This window comes from Jaculus jaculus, chromosome 1, assembly GCF_020740685.1.
Source record: "Jaculus jaculus isolate mJacJac1 chromosome 1, mJacJac1.mat.Y.cur, whole genome shotgun sequence".
Lineage (NCBI taxonomy): Eukaryota > Metazoa > Chordata > Mammalia > Rodentia > Dipodidae > Jaculus > Jaculus jaculus.
Genome location: NC_059102.1, coordinates 304,795,819 through 304,809,408, shown reverse-complemented (window position 1 = coordinate 304,809,408; position 13,590 = coordinate 304,795,819). Strand labels below are relative to the sequence as shown.

The 13,590-nt window shown below is 38.2% G+C and overlaps 1 protein-coding gene across 7 annotated transcripts in view; it reads left to right on the top strand.

The window, feature by feature from the left end:
• Window positions 1-13,590, top strand: part of Dnm3 (dynamin 3) — a 531,619-nt gene that overhangs the window by 410,213 nt on the left and 107,816 nt on the right. For 4 of the 7 annotated variants that reach the window (XM_045142169.1, XM_045142166.1, XM_045142164.1 and 1 more), the window contains 2 exons: window positions 59-170; window positions 9,836-9,847. In XM_045142169.1, the coding sequence (XP_044998104.1) occupies window positions 59-170; window positions 9,836-9,847 (124 nt within the window). The remainder of the gene's footprint in view (window positions 1-58; window positions 171-9,835; window positions 9,848-13,590) is intronic. The other 3 variants (XM_045142170.1, XM_045142165.1, XM_045142171.1) reach the window with 1 other exon arrangement.

Below are 13,590 nucleotides of genomic sequence, written 5' to 3'. Positions count from 1 at the left end.
GAGATCATTTTGAATTGTATTCATGGCTAAATGCATGCTTTTATTTTTTTAACTCCAGGAATGTATACAAAGACTATCGCTTCCTTGAGCTGGCATGTGATTCACAGGAAGATGTGGACAGCTGGAAGGCATCTCTCCTGAGAGCTGGGGTCTATCCTGATAAATCTTTAGTAAGTTGTATTTATTTCTTGGTTAAAAATTATTGCTAACCCTTCTTAAGGAAATGTATTACTTCTGTATGGTAAGTAGAGAAACTAGTATTCTTTTATACAAAATGAATTTGGCATTGTTTTTTTTCAAGGTAGGGTCTCTCTCTATTAACTATGCAGTCTCAGAGTGGCCTCAAACTCATGGCGATCCTCCTACCTCTGCCTCCCGAGTACTGGGATGAAAGGCATGTGCCACCATGCCTGGCAAATTTGCCATTGTTTTTAACTGATACTTCCATTTGTTTACATTGATATTGCATTTTCTCCATCAAATTTCTATTGTAAGAAGGTAATCATATGTCTGTTAAAGAAAATGTCCTACTTTGCCACAAAGTATAATTTGTGTAATCTCAGAACAAATGAAAACTTTTTTATTTAAAATGTTTATTTCCCTCTGTATGCTACTCCATAGTTATGAGAGTTTTACAAGTTGTATATTGAGTCTTAACAGTAGTGTTTTCTACTTTTAAATGTACCTGTTTTATGTAAGCTCCTTTCACTATGTCTGTATTACTAATATCTGTAATTATGTTAGTATTAAAACTCTGGCTAATGTTACTGTACCTGTAAAAGAACAAAGAAGAATACATGGCTCTTTCCACTTATCTTTATTAGTATACTTCAAGTGTCTAAGAGACACTTCTATCCTTCAAGTTAATAAACAGACTTTATCTTCGTGTTCTTTACAAAATGTAATATTGCACAAGTCAGTCTGAAGTTAAGCTTCAGAAGTCCCACCACTGTTGGCACACACTTGTGGGTGGGGAGGTCTCTCCACCTGCTGCTCTCCTGAATCTTTACATAATCCATGTTTCTATCCAGAACACTGCTAAGATAGAACCCTGCAGATTTAGTCTGGCTTGACCTATGTAATGCTCAGATCTCAGTCAGTTCCTAAGACTTATCATGCACCAACAAGTTATCTTTTAGGCTTAAGCTGGGGATGATGTCTTCCTAAGACAAAGTCTAAGATATGGGTACACCATGGGCAATTAGAGCAGTTGGCATAGGGATGGGGCACTTCATATTCCTAGGGCCACACTGGAAGTTAATGGAATTCCAGGAATAGGATATGATTATGTAATATGTGCATATAGAAATTTGTTTATTATTTTAAAATGCATTGAGTAGTTTTATGTTCATTCATCTATACCATGATACTCTATTTTTACTGTCCGTGTCACTGTCACTGTCACTCACACATCGATCTCTCAACCCTATCCCATCCTGTATCTCTTTGATTGGCACCCAAAACCATGAACTCCCCAAATATGCTCTTGTACCCTCTATAGGGAAGGTAAACCTGACATTTTCTTGGTGATACTGAAGTACATAGGTGTGTGTGCATGGTGTTCATACTGTGGTCCAGTTTTTCTCTTGGTGTATGTGTTCAAATTCACATAGATTGATCCTACCCTAGAGACTGGAAATGAGAAACCTTTTCAAGAGTTGGAGTCCACATTCACTTGTGTTTCAATTGCAAATGATTACTTTTTCATGCCCATCTCTGGCAGTGTGTTTACTGTCACAAATATTTTATATTAAAATGCTTCATTCTTTTATGAATTTGTTTTACCAAAGCTTTTAGAGCACATTCTGGTCATCATCCTAGGCACCAGTGAAACAGGTTACCTGTATAGACTGAGCAAGTAAAATTGTGCAGCATTATTTAAGGCTAAGGTAGGCAGGAGGATTGCAAGTACAAAGCCTGCCCAGGGCTACTGGACAAATTAAAGGCTAATGGGGTCAACTCAGAGATCTCTTGTCAAAAATTAAAAAAAAAAAAAAAGGTAAAGAAAGGTCTGAGGATAACTTAAAGGGACAGCCAGTAAAAGTGATGTGCTTTAGTTTAGAAAAGGTTACTAGGGAAGACCCCTGTAAGAGTGGGCCTTGTGTAGGTTTCTGGGGAAAGGAAGGAGTGATACTATGAAAAAGGTCTGGCCAGAGAGCAATCGGGTACATAGCTAAACACAGAGTCTTGAGGACCAACAAGGGGCCATGGGCCTGGGACTCTGAGGGAGGACAAAGGTGCCAACTGGTCTCTAAGAGGGTAGTCAGGGGCCAAGTGATATAGGTCTTGAAGGAAATGGTGAACATCTTGGATTTTACTCTGAGTAAGATGAGAAGTCACAAGAGGATGCCAAGCCAGCTGGTGACACCATACAACTTATCTTAATAAAAGCTGGTGATGGCAGGGTATGAGAGGTAGCAGAGCGTGTGTGTTCAAGCTCGGAGGCTAATGTCAAACTACCTGTGTACAAATTCCTGACAGTCATGAACTACGAAATATTGGGAGTTTAGTTAATCTGTTTATATTCCCAAATGTTCATTTCTAGAATAAAGGTAATTATAGATCCTTATGTAGTGGTCACTAGTACCCAGTAAGATAATACATGGAAACCATTGAACAAGATAGGCCCAAGTAAGCACCTTATTTGCATGTATAAAAGGAATTATTATGATTTTTGTCATTATAAAATACTTGCTTCAGCAGAGATTGGAAGGTTAAAAAAACTGTTCTCTTATAGCCCAATGAGATTATAAATGCTTTATGATATTTTCTAGTTTCTAAATACACTGAATGGCATAATACACCAATATGTGTATTTTATATATTTATGTAAAAATAATTCTTGTGAAAATCATGATTTTATAAATTAAACCTATTCAAGTGAGAGTTGGCTACTTAGAGAAATCATGTAATGTTTTATGTGTGTGTGAGGGCTAAAACTATTGTGGAAAAAATAATCACCCAACCTGCCAACAATTATTTTTATAAATTTAGTTCTTCATGGATCTATGGTTATCCACCAAAGAGGAAATCTAAGAAATATTTTCTAATTTGTATAGTAATACTCAATTTAAGCAAACTTATGGTTGTCCTATGGAATCTGTTTTGATTCCATAAAATTTTATTTGCTTACAAACACACATTTTGTACAATCATTTGGAAGATCCAGATAAAGAGATTTTTTTAACCACATATCAAAAACAAAACAGGAAATTGAAGTTGGCAGTATACTATGACTATTGCTATTCTCAGTTTTCATCATGAAGAATATTTCTCTTTCTTATATATAAGGTCATCCTCCAGGTCATGTTAAAGGATTACTTGACATTCAAATGCTTAATGGCAGCTAACTGTTGAAATCAAGTAGATGATTAACTACAAATTCAATTGTGTGAACACTCTGACATTTGGGAGAAGGCATAGCTTTAGGTGGTTATTGCTAATTTAGAATGGGTAAAGACTGAAGAGGTAGCTCAGTAAATTGTTTGACTCATAAGCATCAAGATATGAATTTGATCCTTAGAATGAACATAAAAAAACCTGGGTGTGGTGGCACAAGCTTGTAATCCTAGTGGGAGACAGAGACAGGAGGATCTCTGGGGCTTGCTGGCCAGCAAGCAAGCTTACTTGGTGAATTCCAGGTCAGTGGGAGTGAGAAACTTTCTAAAATATATATATATATATATATTTTATAAATATATATATATATATATATATATATATATATGTGTGTGTGTGTGTGTGTGTGTGTGTGTGTGTGTGTGTGTGTGTGTTGCATGGAGAGATGGCTTAGTGGTTAAGTGCTTACCTGCGAAGCCTAAGTATCCTGGTTCGAGGCTCAATTCCCCAGAACCCACATTACCCAGATGCACAAGTGGACGCATGCATCTGAGTTCGTTTGCAGTGGCTGGAGGCCCTGGTGTGCCCATTCTTTCTCTCTCTGTCACTCTCAAATAAGTAAAAATAAATAAAAAAAATTTTTTAAGATGTTTGGACAACCTGAGGTTGTCCTCTGGCTTACACACACACACACACACACACACACACACACACACACACAAGATTTGATGAAATTGGATTAATCTAATAACTGATGTCATTAAATTAACCTAATAACTCATGCCATTAAGTAAAATTTTAGGACTTCTGAATAGGGTGTCATTTTGCTTTTGTATCAATAAACCAATGAGTCACTAACAAATGAGTTAATTACTACCCTAATAGTGAAACACTTATGTGTCATAGATGGGTATGAATTTAAACTCAAAAAGTTCTGCTTTCTGCAGATGCCTCTCTTTTGCTTGGAAAAAAAAATTACCATGTGGATGACTTTTTTAAAGCATTATATGTTTCCTTCCTTTTTTTCTTTTTTTCTTTGATTTATCTCAAGGTAGGGTCTCACTTTAGCCCAGGCTGACCTGGAATTCATTATGTAGTCTCAGGGTAGCCTCAAACTCACAACAATCCTTCTACCTCTGCCTCCTGAGTGCTGGGATTAAAGGTGTGCACCATCACACCCAGCTTATATGTTTGTTATTATCTGGATCAACAGTGATTTCCCAGTCTGAATAAAGCTAGTCTTTAGGCATCAGTACTGGACATTTTCCCACTGCATCCATGTGATAGAATATTTTCCATCACTCATTTTAAAATGTTCTGCAGCTCTGTTTCTTTTATCTCTTACATCATTTCTCTTGGCATTAAAAAAAAATATCTTTTTCTTCTCTTTCTATCCCCTTCCTTACCTTTTTTCTTTCCCTTCATCCATCATATTATAATGGATTTAAGATTCAAAGATGGACAGGGCATTTCTATTTTACAGAAATTTTACATCTAGTGGAAGAGAGATGCAAATAAATAGCTCTCCTGTGATAAAAACTCTACTGCATATCCAATGATGATGAAAACAACAACTGTTGCCTGTGTGCACTCACCAGTGACCTGCTGTTTTCTAATTGTGGCCATTCTTTTAGTACTTCTGAGTCCATAGCAAAGCAAAGAATTCTCAACTGGGCCATGGAGTAGGAAGCCTTCACAGGGAAGTAAAAATGACAGGATTCAATTTCACACAGTGCTGCTGCTTTCCTCTGGGAACTTGCTCACAAACTTAGCATTCCATCAGCCACCTGGTATTTCTGAATGGCCATAATATTTTAAGGACGTATTTCAATTGAATTTGGATTTGACATAGTTTTATTGATTTTATTTCTATTTCTTTTTAGTGTTAAACTGAAATTATAATCACTATAAAATGTATATTGCTGAACAAGTGAAACTTTGCATAGCTTCAAAATAATTTTTTATGTTTTATTTTAATTTATTATTTATTTGCAAAACAGAGAAGTGGGGGAGAGAGAGAGACAGACAAAGAGAATGGGTATGCCAGGACCTGCAGCCCTTCAAGTGAACTCCAGATGCATGCACCACTTTGTACATCTGTCTTTACTTGGGTACTTGGGAATTGAACTTGGGTTGTCAAGCTTTGCAGGAAGTGCCTTAACTGCTGAGCCATTTCTCCAGTCCTAAAATAAATTTTTTTGTGGATGTGTGTGTGTGTGTGTGATGTGTTTGGGTGTAAGTGTGGGTGTGTGAGTCCATGCCATACTTGTGGAGGTCAGAGTACAATTCAAGTTAGTCTTCGCCTTCTACTTTTGAGGCAAGGTCTCTCTCTTTCTCTCTTTCCTTTCTACCCTCCTCCCTCCTTTCTTCTTCCTTCCATCCTTCTTTCCCCCTCTCCCTCCTTCCCTACCTTCTTTCTTCTCCTGTTTCTTTCTCACTATTATTGTTAACTGCTGAACTTGTGAGCTTTTCAGCTTCAAGAAAATTCTCCTGCCTCATCCTCCTATCTTGCAATCAGCACCCTGAAATTACAGAAGCCCTATTTCATTGCTCAGATAACAACAGTGTATGTGGGTATGTTTGTGGATGTTGGTAGTTCGAAATTACTATTAAAGAGCTGTAAAGCAATTATTTTACTGACACATATGTATAAACTTTTCCTCATAAACATGATTATAAATAAATGTGAAATTTGATTAAATATCTAAAGAGCATGAGATAATAAACAACTGATGTTTGGGCACAGTTTTGTTGGCTTTCAATGTGAGAAACATAAACAATAAGAAATTCTACATACATATTCTTTGAAACATAATATATGCAATGGAATGAGCTAGATGCTAACTCAAACCCATTTTATATGAATCCCAAGCCTGTCATTTCCTAGCCATATGACTTGGATATCTTGCTTAACAAATGACTATAGTTATTTGTTCTGTAAATCCAAAAGAACACCTTCTTCAAAGTTATTTAAGAGTCTGGTGCTCAGTACCTTCATCAGAGTGATTATATTCAGGATCACATAGACATTATTATTGATGATGATGATGATGATGATGATGATGATGATGATGAAAAGGAAGAAGAAGAAAAAGAGGGGCTGAAGAAATGGCTTAGTGGTTAAGACACTTGCCTGCAAAGCCTGACAGCCTAGGTTTGATTCCACAGTGCTTACATAAAGCCAGATGCACAAAGTGGCACAGGCAACTGGAGTTCATTTGATACTTACAGTGGCTAGAAGCCCTAGCATGCCCATTATCTCTCTCTTTCTGGGTGTGGTGGCACACACCTTTAATTACAGCACTTGGGAGGCAGAGGTAGGAGGATTGCTGTGAGTTCAAGGTCAGCCTGAGACTACATAGTGAATTCCAGGCCAGCTTTGCAAGAGTAAGACCCTACCTCAAAAAAAAAAAAAAAAAAAAACTGAAGCTACTCCTGGATTGGAGAGATGGCTTAGTGTTTAAATTACTTGCCTCCAAAGCCTAATGACTGCATTTTATCCCCAATGCCTACCTAAGCCAGATACACAAGGTGGCGCTTGCATCTGAAGTTCATTTGTAGTAGCTAGAGGCCCTAGTTCGCTCATCTTCTCTCTGCTTCTGCCTCTTTATCTCTAGCAAATAAATAAATAAAACTTAAAACAGAAGAAGATGGTGATGGTCAATGTGATTATTATTTGAAATTATTTGAAAGCCTGAATGTGATGTGAGGTAGTTCTTCCCAGTGTACTACTTATGTTTTCTTTGGAAACTACAAGTGAGATTTGGGTGCATGAGGGAGAAATTCCTCATCTGCTAGCTGGAAAGTCTAATTGTTTATAGGGAATCCAGAGACTGCTTGAGAAAACAAGGAAAGCTTGCAGAGCATGCCAGTCAGATAAAAATGGGCCCAGGGGTTGTTAGGAGCCTAGTCTTCCCATGCCTTCCCTTAGAAGGTGCCCTACTAAACATTGGAAAGAGGCAAGGTGAGATACAGATATGTCCTGAAACTAATTTGGTGTAAATTTGATTAAGTCAAACACCCCAGAACTTTTTAAGATTTCTGTTCTCCTCCCTCTTCCTTCTCCTCCTCTCTTCTCTCTTCTCTTCTCCTTCCCTCTTCCCTATCCCCCCTCCTCTCTTCTAAGTGTCTTTCTCACACATATAGACTTCTACTGTAGAGAAGTTTCTATCATATATAGTCCACCCCTATAGTGTACTGTTTCTTCACAGATTTAAATCAACAATAGAAATGAAACAAGCCTGGTACTCTACTTTCTCCTGTGAACTCAGGACTCTCCCAGCCATAATTGATGCTTTTAGAACAGCTTTGTGGGATGAAACCATCTTACAACAGGGTACTTTAGTTGCATCAGAAATTCCTTTTAGTAGACACTCGTGGTGAATTTTCCTCTGTGGCAAATAGCAGTTACGTGACAGGATCTCTGTATCTCTCCAGGAGAATGACCTGGGCCACCACAAATATTCACTGACATGACAGCTACTCCTACACATTTACTCAATAATCTAACAGCACAAGAGCTACAATGACTGACAACCCATTGCACATGACTACAATTCCAGCAGTGTTTCACCCACAGCCTCAGGCACTTACATGACTAATTCTAAAAGATTCTAATTCTTTTCAGTGGAAATATTTTTAAGGATCTAAATATGTATATAAGTTGCTTTCACCTAGAGTAGTGGAGCAAATCCTTAAATGTTTATTATTCACCAAACATGACAGTTTCATGCCTCTCACAGAGGAGATTATTGTGAAATGTTTGAATAAAACAAGAAATGGCCAAGTCAGGGCCTGTTCTCCACTTCTGTGTTTCTTGCATTTAAGCAGTTAGGCACCCTATTCTGTGACATTGTTGCCACTACAAACAGCACCATCTGCCATGTTGCTGGGAAGCCAGTCATCCCTTAATACTCAGAAATACTTGGTTGAACTCCTGAAACTTATTTGGTAGATCAAAAGCTGCACTGCTGTGGAATGCAACAAACTCCATCTGTCTGAGGTATTTTCAACAATATTGCACTTAGGAAAACCAGGGTCCCATTATCCTCTGAAATAGTATTTTACTCATAAAATTCCCAGTGGACATCTTTCTCGCCTTACTGAACACTGGGTAGTCTTTAGAGAGGACTTGTTCTTTTTCCTCTTCATTCATTTTTGCATCATTATTTAGGTCTCAGGTAAGTAATTGTGTTGACAGTTACATTGTGACAACCCAGGATGCCAAGAAGCTTCTCCACACTAGTTTATCAGTGTCTTCCTATTTTCCTTACTTAACATGATGGTTGTGACTGCCCCTGCATGAGATATTTCCCTCAAGTCACCAGTTGGCATTGTTGGCAAGAAAACACTCTCCTGGCATTGCTGCCTTGCTGCTCTCCCAGAACATCTCTATGTGTTTTTCCCACTCCACATCCTCAACCTAGAACCAAATGCCAGCTCTCAGGGCTGACCCTTCACTGTGCGCTGTTCTCAGTCTCTTTCCTTGGATGCACACACTTCTGTTACAGCTTTCTACAACCACACATCTCAGTGAGACATTCCCCTTGGGCCCCTCTGAGGAGAGTTCAGATCTGTTCCCGGCTCATATCCCATCACGTCTTCCCCACAGGATCTGACCTTGCAGGGACTGGGGCTACCCTGGGAGTAATGAATCACCGTTTTATTTTTTTAAGCCATATGTGAGTTAAGTTATTTGATATAAATCATCCTCTTTTAGCTCCAGCTTGAAACAGGAGAGCCATTGCCCAACACGCACCAATTGCTGCTCTCTGCCTCTATCCAGAGTGTCACTTTTGGAAATGACTACATTTTTGTGACTAACCTTTCCAGACCCATTTTCTTGAATGTAGACTACGGTTTATTTTGGCTACAGCCCCACTATACAATGTTGGCTTTCTATGCCAACCAAAGACAAAACTCATAATTTACAAAATAAAAGAATGGTACAGATGGAGGTTGTAACTTGGTCTACTTCCTCCGTCTCCCCATAACCACCCACTCCTTTCCTTTGCTTCGTGCTTCCTTTTTTTTTTTCTCTTTTAATTCCACCTTCTTTGAAGCCAAGGATGCAGTGTTTGTTTAAAAACGCGCTAGCTGATGAAATTTTCCACTGCTTGGCATGTTGGAGGAGGGGCCGTGGGGAAAGGGCAAGCAGCGCACTAAATGTACTCCCTTTCATGCTAGCAGCTCACTTATTACCAATTCAAACCAATGCTTTCTGGCCCCGTTCCCACACCCCAAGTATTCCGAGTAGAAAGAAAGGGGGAAAAACTCTGTCATAATTCTCTGCTGTTATAAATGTATGATTTCACTTACCCTTCGTAGATTCTTTGACTTGTCTCTGAGTTCTGGATGCTGGGCGTATATTATAGGACTAGTTCGTGAACAGTTGAGTTGTTTGTTTAGATTCTGCTATGGCAAGAAAATCTTCATAATAAATAAATTTATGTTTAACATATTTCTTTTTTTTTTTTCCTCGCGGCTACATGCACAGGGGAACAACAAAGTAAGTTCTCTGTCCTATTGCATGCAGCTCTTCTTTCTCCCTAGCCCTTCCTGGGCTCCTACATGTGTTAATGAGACTGTCCTGTGCATGTTGGAATGACCATCTTCCATTGCTGTGCATGGATTTTATGGGCTATGCAAATGTTGGTAGAAATGCTTGTGTGTGTATGGCCCCAGTGCTATTCTATCTTGACATTTTGGAAGCAAAATGTGGTATGTTCTTCAGTGCTGGTTATTGGGCAGTTCAGAGAGGTTGAGGAAAAGAGAGAGACCACCACTGAGAGTAAAGACTACAAAGGTTTAACAATGAGGATTGGTCACAAAAGGGTATAACAACTTGACAAGACTCAGTGCAGCTTAAGTTTCTGACCAAAATTCAAAGCTCTCACGTTAATGTGCAGTTAAAAAACCCAAATTGGAGTCTTAAATAGCAGTATGGCCGACTTTGCTGGCAAAACTGAACTAGATCTGTGCATTGGCTTTGAAGGTGCCTTAAAATGGATGGAGGAGGGTGGGGTCAATGTCTGACTTGGCTCCTGCCCCCTTGATGCATTCCAGCTGCATGGAAGAAGGAGGGGAGGGGAGCAGAGGGAGAGGCTAAAATGTGTACAGTGGATTTAGGAACATGGGCAATACAAATGAATAGTGGAAATTATTCTAATGTCATTATCACACTAGATAAATGAGCAATTTGTAGTTCATAGAATGCTCGTTTGTTTAAATTTTAGTGCAGCTTTCCTGAAAGATTAGAGCTGATTCTCATTTATTTAGAAACACAAAGGTAACATAACTGGGGAAGATGGTCTTAAGCTTGGCAGGGTTATTTATTTTCTTGTTTTTATTTTTACTATGGAGATATAAGTTAGTCCCTCATCCTACCAGGTGGCCCACTTACGATGGGCTTCAGTGAACACAGTAAGAATTAAAAATCTGTTATATAAGATTTGACCTGCATATTTAAAACAGCTGGAACTCATCAAAATTGCTATTCACAAGCCATACATATAGAATGTAAAACAAATGTGGGAAATATTTTGCAGTTTAATTTGATGGAATGTGTTATTATGGAATAAACTGGCAGAGATATTTGGTATTGAAAAATGTATCACTTCATAAATTTATATAATGATATTGCTTCTTATGGCCTAAGCAATAATATGTAATAAAATTAAGATACGCCGAAAATGCACAAGACAGGTATTTATGAAGAAGTGAAATAAGATCACATTTACTACGTTAAAAAAAATAGCAGGTAACATAAAATTAATTAAAGATTTATTTTAAAAAGTAAAAGATAATATTTCTAGCTAGTGATATCCTTTCTAGAGAAAGGCATTTGGACAAATGAAAAATCCAAGTTTAGTTCTTATACTATGAAGTAAATTTAAATTTTTAAGTATCAAGCATGTCTAATCCTGGTCATTTACAGTACACTGAATCTGTGTATGGAATTTCATGTGTTGCATCTGTTATTTGAAAACAAAATAGACAAACACTTGAAAGCCAGTTGTCCCTGGGTTAATTGTGAGTTCACTGCTAGGGAGGGAACTTATATGTGCTGGACATCATGGAAGCAGTTACTGACATTCTGGGGGTTTGTAACTCTTTGACCACTAGTGAAGCATGCATGATTTGTCTCTTCTTAAAGCAATTTACAGATGACTTAAGAGTGTTTATAAAATTCCCCAAGAAAATATGTCTCATGGCAGGAATCATATTTGTTGTCTTGTTTGATCAAGTTCTTCTGAGTAATAAAATGTTCTGTTTAATCAGTTTACTCATTTTCAAATCATAAATGTGGTGGGAAATACAGCTCAAAAGTTCTGAAGTGGTTCACTAAGGCTATGTCTAGTATAGTATAGAAGCCCCTCCAAGGGCCTCAGGGCTCCCACAGCCACCATCTGCACCATGGACACCTGGCGTGGTGCTATGGGTAAATTTTCATTTGCTGGTTGAAGCCTATCAAAAAAATTGCTGTTTTGATTTTATATTGAATGATGTATGGATAGTTTGGAGGTATAGATACTTAATGCCTCATGCCTTATTTTTATTGTTTATGTTATGCATAAGTGATAGTTTGTGAAAAATATATTGCTAATGCCTTTTAAATATGATCATATTACTGACCATAGACTCTGGCATGAAAAAGTCCTCACATCACCAACAGCACATCTGCATGCTATTTTCCTGTAGCTTAGAATTTTAGTATAAATGGAAACCACTGGATACAAGCTGTACTGTCTCCAGAGTATAGATCTGGATTCTTCAAAAGGAGACTATGAGATTCTTTTCACTCTCTCATGATGAAATGATTGTTCCGAGTTGTCCCTAAGGCAGCATACCTAACTCCTTGCCTGCCATATCCATGAGCCAGCTGTAAAGCATGACTCATTTCAGACTTGCAAAGACTAATTATTTAGTGCATGTCGTTTAATTATTTAATATATATCTAGATTCTAAAGAAAGTGAAGTGGGCTCAATTCTCATTTCTTCAGTTGGATAAGATGTACTCATCTCTCTGCATACATCAAGTGTGACACACACATGTATATTAACACATGCACATATAATTACGAGTTTTTGAAACAACCCTGCCGTTCATTTTCTCAGACACAGCTAAACTGAGCTACTCCATCCATCTTTAGATTATTGCTCATACTGTGGGAGTTAATCCCCTATATTCCAAGACAGCTGCCTCCTGCAGTAGCAGCACATTTAGGCTTGCATTATGAACACATAATGGAACAAGACACTAAAGTTTGCCATTCCTCTTTAAATAACCAAATGTAGTATTATTTCTCATGGAGAAGCTGATTTTCCTTTTGTAATGGAATCACAGTTTCTCTAGGAAAATTTTCTTTTTAAGTGTGTTACTCATTTTTCCTTTTGAAAATGTTCTATCTGTTGGCATGGTGATATCCTCAGTTGTTCAAGGTAGAGTCTGACTTCACTAGAGATGGGCTTCCTTTGACCATGGAAGTCATTGTCTCTCTTAGAAAGTATAGAATCCAAGATGCCCAAGTCAGTGTTGGGAACATGAACAAAGAATATATAGCATAGGCTGCAGAGAGGTTACTTTGCTTTTGTTTAATGTGTTTCTTGAACACAGCTATAAATCAGGATGCCATTTTCAGACCAAAGGCCTCCATGTAAAAATCTACATGCTTTGTCTCCAAGCCATTTAGTTTCCTTCTATAATTTTTGCATGTGTTTGTATGGGTGTGTGATGTGCATGTATGTATATTTGTATGTTTATGGGTATATATATGTACTTGTATATGTGGAGGGCAGAGGTCAACATCAGCCACTCTCCAACTTATTCTTTTCTTCAAATATTTTACTATTATTTATTTGAGAGAGAGAGAGAGAGGATAGGTGTGCCAGGGCCTCCAGCTACTGCAAATGAACTCCAGATACATGTGCCCCCTTGTGCATCTGGCTAATATGGGTCCTAGGAAATTGAACCTGGGTCCTTTGGCTTTGCAGGCCTTAACTGCTAAGCCATCCCTCTAGCCCTCCAATTTATTTTTTGAGGCAGGCTCACTCAATGAACATAGTTCTTACTGGTTTGGTGGGTCTACCTAGCTATCAAGGCCCATGGATGCTCTTGTTTCCATTGCTACCATACCTGCTGTTTTTAAATGGATGATGGGGATCTGAATGTAGATTGGTGTGCTTGTGCAGCAGGTACTTGACCCACTAAAGCCATCTCTTCAGCCCCTCCTTCTAAAACTTTGGTTCAAT